The sequence below is a fragment of the Limulus polyphemus genome, unplaced genomic scaffold (genome assembly GCF_000517525.1).
Source record: "Limulus polyphemus unplaced genomic scaffold, Limulus_polyphemus-2.1.2 Scaffold2001, whole genome shotgun sequence".
Taxonomy (NCBI): Eukaryota; Metazoa; Arthropoda; class Merostomata; order Xiphosura; family Limulidae; genus Limulus; species Limulus polyphemus.
The window spans coordinates 150,655-163,910 of NW_013667611.1; the positions used below are offsets into that span (position 1 = coordinate 150,655).

The following is a 13,256-nucleotide window of genomic DNA, read 5'->3' on the forward strand; positions in this document are numbered from 1 at the left end:
CATATCTACAAAGAACTGTCATAAGAAACAAATCTATATTGTGCACCTATTCTGTAAAGCTGCCTGTAGTAGAGACTATTACAATAGAGTATATTATGTGTGATACCATGTCATAAGAAACAAATCTATATTGTGCACCTATTCTGTAAAGCTGCCTGTAGTAGAGACTATTATAATAGAGGATAATGTGTGCGATACCATGTCATAAGAAACAAATCTATATTGTGCACCTATTCTGTAAAGCTGCCTGTAGTAGGGACCATTACAATAGAGTATATTGTGTGTGATACTATGTCATAAGAAACAAATCTATATTGTGCACCTATTCTGTAAAGCTGCCTGTAGTAGGGACAATTACAATACAGGATAATGTATGTAATACTATTATACAAAGTAAACTTCTATATCATATTGTTACATCCTTTTTCAAAACAATACTCATTAAGAAATTCAGATTTATAGGTATTACAAACAAACATTAAAAAATTATATTACATATAAATAAATAGCATCACTTACCTGCCACCTAACCAGTACTGCAGAACTACACCTGTTGGTTCTAGCTGCTGCCCAAACACCTTCAACTTTCCACTACTGCATCCCATAAGTACCGAGGCTGAACGACACTGCAGTCTTTCAATACTTTCTCCAGCCAGATAAACACGTCCTGACCCATGTCCACAATACCTGAAACAAAAACAAAACTAAATATTAAATGTCTCTCAAATTTATTACACTACACAACAAAACATACTGTACATTAACACACTTAAAAATATGCACATTCCACCTTATACTACAACCTTGAATACTAATACTCATATAAACAGAAATCAATTACTCATGTCATTTTCATCATTGTGTTTAAGATTTTGATACATTTCTAAGATCATTGATACTGAGGTGAAAGGTGACTTCATGGAGTAATATAGTCTAGTCTGTGATTAACCACTGACACACTATCATTGTGTTTAAGATTTTGATACATTTCTAAGATCATTGATACTGAGGTGAAAGGTGACTTCATGGTAAAAGATGGTTGACAAAACTAGAATCATAGAAACCCATTCAACTGTATACATGTCTTTGATGTAAGACAACAACAACAACAAAAAACGATAAGTATGTTATTCACAGACAAGAATCCTCAAAGTTGTGTAGAACAGTTTGAACATTAAAAAAATTTCTTTGTGAATCTCACTAAAAAAATATTACAAAAATAACAAAACACCAATTATAAAATATTTGTGAATAAAACAATGTTGAAATAGACTTACCTACAGTCCGGCAAATCCTGAAGGCTACTCTAAGAGAAATCAGGGTAACCTCAGAATGGTAAAGTCTTTAATATTTTATTACACCTGCCATATTACAGTATCTGAAACACTTGTAATTTTTTAGTTTAATAATAATAATAAACCCATAAACTTACAGAAATAAGTCATTTTCAGTCAAAGCTGATGCTAACTCTTGGTTAGAGGGCTTCTGTCCAACTATTCCATTCCATCCTTTCATACTAGAGAAAAGATTCACATTATAACATTTAATATTAAGAAGTATGACAATGATAGTTTACTAAGTAATCTATGCAAAACGATAAAACGTATCTAGAAACTACCCTACAATTCATCTTACACAGAGCTTAAAGTTCATACTTAACTACAAGGGAATGTTCATGGTAATATAATCACCATAACTATTATTTGAAAGATTACTACCATATGCAACTCAAAAAATGAGATCTATAACTGAACTTTGTGACAAGCACAAATGTCAATTTCAACTAAATAAAAATACATTTGTGTGATTTATAGGTTAAATGTGAAATGTCTTTAAATACCAGACAATTGCACATCAATGATAATCACTCATAAATATCAATTTAACTTAAATTAAACACAGACTTGAGAAAATAATAGTATCCTCCATTTTATGGAACTCTAAATAAATCAGCATCATAATTAACTGGCAAAAAGGTTTTGAATTTTACCTATTCAAATGATTTAATGTTTATGAAAAAGTACTTTTCTTGGAATGAGAATTTTTTTTAGGAAAAATGTAAAAGTTTTTTTTTCCTCATTGCAAGAAATATTTTAAAGTCTGTCATAAAATAAATTACCTATAAAAATTACCTTTTAAAAACTTCCTCAAACTTCTTCTGAGTGTGAGGAATGTCATTGCTGGGGTTCAATACATAGTAAGTTTTGGTTGAGTTGATGCCCCTATTAAAAATAGTATTGGGAGATAATCTATACAAGGACAGCTGGGAGTGAAGTAAGTGTAACGAAGGAATGCGAGAGACTGGAGAGTGCTGGAGCATGGGTAAACTTTCCCATGGTAATGGTTGAACATACTGAAATTTAAAATAATTTTTAGCTACTAGTAATGATACAAACAAATTTATGAATAAACAGATAAAATATTAAAACTGTAAAAAAATATTTATTGTACTTTATTAGAAACTTTCTCCTTAAAATCTTAATTTCTATTGATCAATATAACAGTAATTTTGTTCTTTTTCTAAATACTAATTATTATAGACTAAATAGATTATAGAACAAAGATTTACATTATGTTTAAAGAAATAAATTCCACAATATTTGAAACAAATGAATACATCTTTCAAAATACAACCAAGTTAACAGGAAAATTAGGGATTTTCATCCAAAATACTTATAAATCCATGTACTATAGTTGGTTTTCTGTCAAATTTGGTTGGCCATATGTTTGTATTATTGTAACAACTAAACTTTTATATTGTACCAATAATTTGCATCTATATATATATATAAATTATTTCTAAGACTTACCAGCAGGTCTTACAGCAGTTACTTTTGATATCCAATTCAATGTATTCAGTATATAATAATTGTACTGGTTAAATTGCAATGATCCTAATCTAATCAGCTTTTCAAAATAGATAGTACTAAATAAAAATAAATAGGTATCATTAAATGTTATCAAATTGCTTTCACTAAGTTGAATTTTAATTCAAAATATTGGCTTGTTTACAATAGAATTAGAAGATAACCATAGATTTTTAGTTATTTTAAGATTGTTAAAATACTATAGTAATTGGTTGGTTGGTTTTGAATTTTGCACAAAGCTGGATGAGGGTTATCTGTGCTAGCCGTAGCTAATTTAGCAGTGAAATATTAGAGAGAAGGCAGCTAGTCATCACCACTCACTGCCAACTCTTGGGATTGACTGTCACACTAACGCCCCCATGACTGAAAGGGTGAGGATGTTTGGTGGGAAGGGGGATTCGAACCAGTGACCCACAGATTGCGAGTCAGTCTAACCACCTGGAAATGCGAGGCCATACTATAAACTAAAAACAGTTTGTAATGTAATTATAAAAAAATATATATATTCTTCATCATAGATATTTTTAGATTCTGTAGTTCCCTGGTTATGATTTAAACACATACAATCTTTTAATAAGAAAACAATCACTACATAAGATTATCATATTTGCCTTAACATGCTGTAGTATAAATGATATGAAAATTCCTCAACTCTTTTCAGACTGGAGGGGGTATCACTGAGATCCCAAAGTTTTCCTTGACATAATGGAAATACTTAACCAACTGTACGAAACTTACTAAGCACTATCTAGTTTTGGCTTTAAAGAAAATCATGTATTTCAATTGTAAAAATTTAAAATAAAAGATAAATTGACATATCTAAATGAAACAATTTCCAGTTTTATTTTACATCTTACTATTCTATAAGATTATAAGAGTGACAGTCACATCTTACTGTTCTATTATATTGGGCAATCTGTCTGACAAGTCAAACCAAATAAAAGTAGAATAAATTTTCATTTAGACGTACCAGTTTATTCTATATTATCTTTTATCCAAGTTTTTCTTCTCACATCTTGTGGAGCAACACTCGTTAAAAATATATTTCAATTTAGTTTTTCTTCCATTAGTTGTCACAATTTCCAAAATTTTATTGTGAGACACAGTTTTAAAAAAACAATAATTTCTTCCTTTCATCCTAAATTACTTTTTTTTATCTGAAAGTTTCATTTCACACACACATAAATTTGATATTCACTAATATATTTAAAATTGACAAAGACTTATCAGTGACCTGAGACCCAACCTTTCAAAATGGTGTAAGGTAAAGCTAGGGGGAGACAGTATTTTTGCTAATAATAATATTGGCCAAGATCAATTTGTACCTAATTAGTTTCTTTTCAATAAACAAGTTATTTTACTTATGTGCTTTATCTGAATACAATAAATTTAACAATAATGATTAATAAATAAGGATTTAAGACATTGGAATATTCTGTTGTTGCCTACCAAATTTATTAAGCCTAACCTAAGCTTATCCATAGTTTTGTCATAACAAAGTTCTGTAGCTTTCACACATCATGGTTCATATTGAATTACTCACATCAATTTCAAGCACTTTCTAAGCACTCTCAGAATGTTTTTCAAGCACTTTTTGGGAAGCTAAAATCTACATCAAATCAATCAGATTCTACTGAAATTGTATAAAATTCCTATTTATTTGTGCAACATAAGAATGTAGACTAAGAAGGAAAGAAAGATTATTTACTGCACTCAGCTCCACAACATGCATTAAAGTTAGATATATCAATATATTCTGCTCTTATAATATTTTCAGGTACTTTTGCACAACAACAACAAAACAAAAAAAAAAAAGAGAAAGGGGCCCCTTTTTTCAGGCAGACTTTCAAGGATGCATATGCACCCTGAAATAAATATAATTTAAGTTGAAAATAACTTCAGGAACGAAATGGACATCTAAATAAACTATAAAAAACTTCCCATATCTGTGGTTTGTTCCCAATTCTTCTAAAATTGCTCATTAGGTTCTATTGTCATTCTTCTCTGTAAGAGCTCAATGAGGTCACTCTCTCTCTCTCTCTCATGAAACCATAAATTACTCATCCCATCATTTATTTAATCTACATTGACACACAGTTCATATTCTGCTCTATCAAATGGCATTTAAACTTTGCCTGTAGCTATTTCCAAAGCTGAACCTTATTAGTAGTTGTTCAGATCATATACTGTGAGATCTAATGGAGGATGTGAATGAAAGACTGAACTAGTGAAAAAGAAGGAAAATAATGTGAAAAACATTTCACAGATAATTATATTTTCAAGGGATGAGCAGAAAACAATTTATGAAATATTTTGTTTTAAATATTGTTGAAATAGATTTAGCATTTTTACATGAAATTTGATATGCTGGTGTGAACTCAACATTTGAAAAGTGTGCATTAGTTCGGAAAGGATTAAGAAAGTCTGAACACTACACCTAACCTTGTCAAGAATAAGCAGAACAGGTTGTCGATTACAAGAGTTGGATGGCTTTTTCTCAGAGTCTCTTATAATTTTAAATATATTTTGATGAACTGAATCTGTTGCTTTCACATTCCACAGATGATTGATGCAGGAAGACAGTTGCTTGTTGTTCAAGTGGCTGCTGGAATCAACTAAAATCTATAGGAAAAAAAAAGCAGAATAAGATTTAGATAGTTAAACAGAAATCAGAAAGATGATTTTCAACCCTATTTTTTATCCACACAAAAAAGTAGAATAAATTGAAGATATCTTACAGCAATCTGTTAAATCATTTAATATGAAATAAGAATAAACAGATGGGAAAAAAAGTTTTTATTAACTCTAAAAAATAATATTGCTTTTAACCAAAAGTAACTTTCATACGGCATTCACTAAGGAATTTAATTAGAGGGAAAACATCATAGAACTCAATAAAAGATTATTGTGAGTAAATATTTAAGTACAAGAAACATTCAGTTTTTATCATCTGCATAATTTTACACTTTCAGGCAATTATCAAAGACAGACACACTCATGTACCATGAGTAGAACATCTATGGCACCATCAGACTGTGATAACTACATATAATCGGAGCAACCTAAAAGTTCGTACAGATAACCTGTCCATGAGGAAGCAGCTATTCCTCAGGTTGGTTTGGATGAATCCAGAAAATAATCCATATATTCAGTTACTTAAATAAAGCTTTAACCTCAAAAATAGTATGCCATTTGACACTTACTTCCCAAACTGCACATACCTCTAGAGATGTTGATTAGATCCTGGATTCTTGTAAGCTACCACATTAAACCTTTCTTTCTTTAATCAATTCCAATGTGCAACACAACTGTGTTGCCTTTTACATCTTAAGTGTCATGAAGTCAGTGAAGTATATGAAAATAAAAATGTTGAATTTACATTTAATCAATCAAAAATTGTTTATCTACTTTTCTCAAGCTTTTGTCAGCTTGTTTGTGTTAAAACCTGTTTGTTTGAAGTAAGTATATTTGCATGGACAACCAAATGAAAAACCATCAAAGCCAACTACAATAAGAAGTTGTAAGTTTAACTATCATTCTGACAAAGATAGTTTATGGTTTGTTACAGTAGCTTCTCTTGGCCAGTCAGATTAAATTACTTTTACAATGACAAACAAATTTCATCTATAACTCAATCAAAATGATATTCATCATAGGACTTTATTTCAGCATTGCACAAAGTATATTTTTTTTGCTAGCTTGTCCACTCATAGGAAGACAATGTTGCTTTTTTGATTTACTAGTAATTGTTAGTTCCTAGTATCAAACAATTAAAAATACTTATTATATTTAGGGAATTAATTCAGCAAGTTATAAAAAGGTTTCCAAATTTGTTTTAAATATATAGCTATTTCTTATCTAATGTTAGTATCCTATTCTTCCAGTGTAATGCCCCATCAAATGCCTCAGAATTATGCAGAATGGTACCATTGTATAAATTAAGCATGCCTTTAGCCCAGAAGTATTTTTTCAAATTTACTATGGCAATCTCAAGCAAATATTTCCAAAATTCATGATAGGATAATACCAACTGATAGCAATAAAATGTTTATACAATTTTTTATTTATTTATTTACAAGTTATATTTCAAACAAAAAAAATCTGTCTCTTTTTTGCAATAAAATAAGCAAAAATAAAACTTAAGGTAAAATTCAATCAGTTCTTTAATTAAAGATTTACACCTTAGCTTAAAGATTCTTCTAGAAAATTTCACAGAAGAAAAGCAACTAAGAGTTCAAAACAGTTTATAAATAGTTTCAACACATTCAGTAAGTTTGTTCAATTTCATGCAAAGTTGTTCTAGGTCTACTTGTCCTACCCACCCATAATTTTGAAGTGGTAGTCTAGGGGAAAGGCAGCTAGTCAATGCCATTCACCGCCAACTCTTGGACTACTCTTTACCAACAAATAGTGGGTTTAACTATATTATAAAACCTCTACAACTTAAGAGCAAGCATGTTTGATGTTAGGTTTCAATCCAAGACCTGCAGATTGCAAGTCAAGTGCAATGACCACCAGATGATGCCAACCCTAGGTTCAACAGGAGTCTATTACCAGTTAAAAATCATGCCATTACAGGCAAGATAAGTATCCACAATGAAAGGAAAAATCATACCATGAATGAGACAACAGATTAAACAGGATTAAAATTTGAAATTTAAAAGAAATGAGTAGACAACTTTTATACTATCACCTACCTTTTAATTACAAATTAACACAACTTTTTTTTTACCATTTTATCTAAGTTTCTTTTTAAGTACCTCCATTTTCCATGGTACCATAATACACATTTATGAATAACTTAACAACATCAATACAGAATTCAGAGTGTGTTATTTATTCCAGGTATAAGTTAGGTATGAAAGTAAATTAGGATATACCAATCATTGTCTCCTAAGGTAGCTGTAGTGGGAGGTGTGGAATTTATGCAACATTTTTAAAAAGGGCTAATTTTTTCTTTCTTCTCCATTTAATCTGAACACAATTTATTTTATGTGAATGACAGAATTTTTAAATCATACAATTATAGGTTAGATTTTACTTTGAAGTACATAAAAAAGGATAATTTATTGTAAAGAAATAAACTTATTTTATAAATATTATAATTCCACCTAATTTTTTTTACAAAATCTACATCTTCACAAAAACACTGACCTCTAACAAGTCCTCCTGATTACAATGAAGACCTTGACTAGAGGTAATTTCCACTAAATCCTTAATGGTATTCTTAAGTGCAGAAGTATAGTTTTCATCATCTACTTTTCCAAGAAATACACCTTTCCAACAGCCAAGCCACATGTTTTCCATACTCTCCGTTAGTTCCTGAAATTATTAAGCTTCATAATTATACAGTAAGTTGTATGACTTAGGTTTAAATGCTTTGAAATAACGCCAATTTTTATATATATATATACATGGAGTTTTTTCTATTTAATTTTATTATTTTCAAAGTCACAGAATTCAACATGAAAATGGATAATGTTTAACTTTATAATGTTTACAAGTGGGTGGACAATAACATGGCATCAGCCTTGCAAGTATATGATAAAAAACAACAAGTTTAATTTTGGAAAACAATGTCCCATGTGTGAGTTGCAACCTATCAAGCAAGGAAGTTAAGCTCCTAGTAGAGATAAAAATAGAGTTGGAAAACAGGTACAGCTATTAAAAAATTAAATAATAAAAATCATGGCTACAAAACATAGAACTAATCAAAATAAATTCCAGATACTAGTTAATAAGAGCCCTTGATGAAAGTAATAAACTATATATAGGTCAAAATTACTTGTTATTTATTAGTAAATGTTACTTCAGAGTAGTTGATTTAATATCAAAATAAATTTCCTTGCAACTAAGTGTGACAACTGGCCATTAGATCTATAGTAGGCTTCTACCATAATCCTATTTTTCAATAAATATTAGTTAGAAATGTAAATAATTTTTACAATGTGTTCCTATACTTAGTAAGGGAACAGGAATTTGTCAAGAATACAGAAACATATCTCAAATTGGATTGTTTCTAATAAAAGTGCCAATTCATGTTGTCTTAGCCACTACATGGACAACTGTATGTGGTGGCCAGCATCTTTTTGGTGTGAGGCTTCCTTTGCAACTGTGACATATGGGTGAAGAGACAGTCTAAGTCTGATTGCATTTACTAAGCTATAAGGAATTTATTGTTTCTTGGACTGAGATTGCTTTCAAAGGAAAAATATCAGTCTAAGACATTGTTGTTTCATCTTGTAAACTTTAATTTTATTTCATCCTACTCTTTAAAATCAGTTTAAGTTCCTTTAATTAATTAAATTCCCATTTAGTGATAATCAAACAGAAGTGTTATGCCTAAACTAATGACCAAACTCTCAAGGATATGGGAAATGTTTGTTTATTACAAAGCTACTAAGACTATCTTGTGCAGTCTTTAATCTCAAACTATTGACCAGGGTGAAAGCACTTGCCACCCACTCTTTGCCAATGAACAGTGGAAATACCATCATAAAATAATGTCCTTAAGGCTGAAAAGGGAAGCCTGTTTAGTGACGGGTTTCAGATTGCAAGTCAAGTATCAACAGGCCATGCCACAGAAAAAATGACAACTGAAGATTGCATATAAACTGTTTTGTGCTAATACTTGTGCAAATATAAAAAATGAATTAATGTGATTGTTGTAAAACTAAAAAAGTTAATAATTATTATTACATTAAAAGTATTTCAAAGGACTGTCCAGTCTTTACCACATTTAATTGAAATAACCATTTAACTTCAAGCTTCTTAAAACAATCTTTCCAAAGTAATTGAGTTTATGGTCCTTAAAAGAATATAAAATTTAGTTGTTGCTGTTTTTCTTAAAATACATAAAATTAAAAATTTACAATTACCTTCAAAGTTTGCATGGCTATTAATCACATAGAAGAATTCACCAATTTCATTAGAGTATTGACTTAGTAACTGACCTTCAAGCGATTGTCCAAGGCATAACGAATTGTCCACCAAGTTTTAGGGTCTTCTTTCTGCATTGTGGCTGCACTTTCTTCTAAGATGGTGTGAAACTCCTTCAAAAAGCTTGTCTGAAACTATAATTACTTTCATTTACAATCTTTGTAATAGTCAAAGCTAATATATCAAAATAGTTTGGGCCAAAAAACAGCAGTACACTATTAGGTTACAAACTAGGTCTTCCCAACTAAAAACAGAAAACTAAAAGTGGAGAATTGGGAAAGTTTGAAATAAATTTCTTTCCCTGAAAAAAAACTGGTATTGAGAAAGATTTGTAAAAATGTCTCATTATATTTCAGTATGATTGAATTATGTTGGAAATGAGTATAGTACATTTTAGTAAGTTCTATTTTCAATGATTTCTCCATTGTATTAAGTGGTTAACTTATTCATTTTATGAGAAAATTGTGAAGGTAGATTGCTGTGATGAGTAGGTGTTTTTAAATAACCAAACGCACTTGTGAATGCAGAATCAAGTTCGTACTGAAGAGACCGAATTCGATTTTTATCACTGAGTGAAACATGTAGCTAAGTTAATGTTTTGTCTATATTGTAATGAGAATTTTATACATTTAATCTACAGTAATTATTTTTTTGCTACAAACTACAAATGACTATTCCCCAAAACAGTAAGGGTTAAAATTGGATTACTTTTAGAACCAACAGGACAGGGTCTATTAAATATTTTACAACTTGGGTAATATAACATCCGAAATCAAGGTTGCTGTAAGGCCACAATGTCAAGCTAACTTTGAATACTCATTGGACAACTGAAAAAAAGTTAAATAACCAAGAAAAATATTTAAGGTGGAAATAGAGGTGCAACTTTTAAAAGATGTTTAATGTCAATTAAAATTTACCAGTATGGTATAATCCAACGAGGTTGCTTAAAGAGCTATAAAATGGTTAATACTTATGTAATCCACATGAACAACTAGTTGCTAAATAACAAACAAACAAACTATAACCAAGGAGCTAGAGATTACAAACCTGCTATAATAAATAGTTTTGGGCAATGCATTTTTGTTCAATGGAAAAAAAAGTGTAGCAGGTGTAGTTAATGGACTAGAAGAGCTTTTGTTCTTATGCAACAATGTTCAGTCAGCTTGAACACTATACCTCATCAATACATTAAATGAAAAAGTATGGTAACTCCAGAGTCAAGACTATGAACTTACTGAGAGTACATTCATGATGTTTTGAGACTACCATCTTTCCATACAAACATTTATGTAAATCACATACTTGTTTTGCTTAATTTCCTTTATTCTTTTCAAAATACAAAAGTACAGCCAATATAATATATATTAATGTTGACAATAAATCTTTCTCTTCAGTTGTTACATTTTTTTGTTAAAGAATATTCCAAAGCTTCTATGGCAATGACATCTGTCATTGATAAATTTCTTATAGAAAGTACGTTGCTGATGTAGCATGACAGGCTTAATTTTTAGTGATTTATACCAGTCAAAAAGGTTAACTTACTAAAAACACTTGCTAGAAGTTTCTGGTTGGAAAATTGAAATTAACTAATTAAAAATGATGATATTCCAAAAAATAGAAAACGAATATTTCAATACAGTTGGTGGCCAAAAAACTTACTATTAAAGGCAATCCTGTATTATAAAATTGAGTATTTAAGTAACGCTAATGTGGTTCACGTATAATTCTTTGACCAAATTTGAAAGAAACAAACCTGAGTGTCTTGACTGCTATTAAACAAGACAAAAGTTGGAGTCCTTCCATGCCTATATCTACATACTAGCAGGTCAGGCACTGTGAAGTGAGAGAGCTTTGCTGTCAGACAAACATCTTGTGGTACCCCACACACCTGAATCACTGTCCAACCTGTAATAATAATGTAATCTATGAAAAATATAGTTATTTAATTCCTTAAGCTTTTGACTATGAGATGAGTTAGATTTTAATTTCACTTATTGATTTTCATTGTTTTTGTTTCTTTTAACACTAGATGTTTGATCAAAACTAAATGGAATTCCTATTATTTTGGTAACAAACTTCACCTTTAGGGATAAAATCAATTCTCTCCATGATCTTTTGAAAATTCTGATCATCACTGAACTGCAGTATCTGTTTTTGCACTTCATCAGTACCTTCAGTTGTGAATTTCTGACTTTCCTTGAAGGGTGGGGTCTCTACAGGAATAACTTCAGCTGCTGTGGATGTGTTTCTGAGATAAAGAAACACATTGTTTAATTCAATTTTTAGGTGATCTCTTTGAGGACTGGTCTTCAGTATTCAGTGTTATGCACAAGGTAGTATTTTAAAAAATTATGTAAATAAATTTAATAGCATGTTTGGTTATTTTCTTATAAGGACACCTAAAATCATTGAAGAACATAAAATTGAATTAAATACAAGAACATACTTAATACTTACACAATACAATCAGGGACTTACCTGGCAGGAGTATTCTAATAAAGGACAAAAAAGTGAAACAAAATGACCCCTAAAATATTAAACTATTAAAGCAAACAAAATGACTGATAGTACAAACTTCCAAAACTCCGGGTTCCACTGCCCTTAAGGCAATATTACAATGTCAATGTTTAGGGTTGATAATTTGTGTACAATCAGCTGAATAGGTTTTGAAATGTCTTACTTAAAATACTCATAGAGCCTTATCACTTATAGTATTGCTATTGAAGCAAGTTATAAAGCATGTTAAATCTTCATCTATTGTTTAGAATATCAGCCCATTTGTGTACAGTTTGTTAAACTGACTTCATATGAGACACCCATCAGGGGTTAATAAGTTAAATATAACAACTTTTTAAATAATACATTGTGTCAAAAGGCATTAGGAAAGTTATAAATCTTACCCTGGAATAACCAGTAATTACTAACTTAAAATATGTGAGAAAATGAATAAGTATTTTACTAAATGAAATCATGTGTTGTTTTTCACACTATAAACAACATTTTTCAGTAAAATAATAACTTTAGGAAAAGTAAAAAAAGGTTAAAACTAATTGATTTTGTAACAACTAAGATATTTTTTTAATGTATACTTTTAATAAATAACTTCCATATGATATCTACATATGCATAGCTCTAATAAAATATTTTATATGAAATACAATTAATTGTTTATTTCTCATATTTGCAACTAAGCCACACAAGGGCTATCTGCACTAAATGTCTTCAGTCTTGAACTGACTGACCAAAGGAAAGCCATCTGGCCAACAGCATCCACTAGAAACTGTCTGGCTACTCTAAATGATTAGCGAGATTTAACTGCCCCTCTTGTAATCCATACTCAACCTGAAAATGTAATGCAGCAATAGGATGAGATTGATTGATTGATTGTTTTGAATTTCGCGCAAAGCTACACGAGGGCTATCTGCGCTAGCCATCCCTAATTTAGCAGTG

At 30.3% G+C, this 13,256-nt stretch overlaps 1 protein-coding gene across 1 annotated transcript in view; it reads right to left on the bottom strand.

The window, feature by feature from the left end:
- LOC106465616 overlaps positions 1 to 13,256 on the bottom strand; it is a 25,091-nt gene that overhangs the window by 1,735 nt on the left and 10,100 nt on the right. The window contains exons 4-11 of the mRNA XM_013925852.2: positions 11,888 to 12,054; positions 11,560 to 11,711; positions 9,821 to 9,940; positions 8,022 to 8,189; positions 5,310 to 5,489; positions 2,133 to 2,353; positions 1,433 to 1,516; positions 520 to 687 (exon numbers count right to left, since the gene is read on the bottom strand). Of these exons, the coding sequence (XP_013781306.2) occupies positions 520 to 687; positions 1,433 to 1,516; positions 2,133 to 2,353; positions 5,310 to 5,489; positions 8,022 to 8,189; positions 9,821 to 9,940; positions 11,560 to 11,711; positions 11,888 to 12,054 (1,260 nt within the window). The remainder of the gene's footprint in view (positions 1 to 519; positions 688 to 1,432; positions 1,517 to 2,132; positions 2,354 to 5,309; positions 5,490 to 8,021; positions 8,190 to 9,820; positions 9,941 to 11,559; positions 11,712 to 11,887; positions 12,055 to 13,256) is intronic.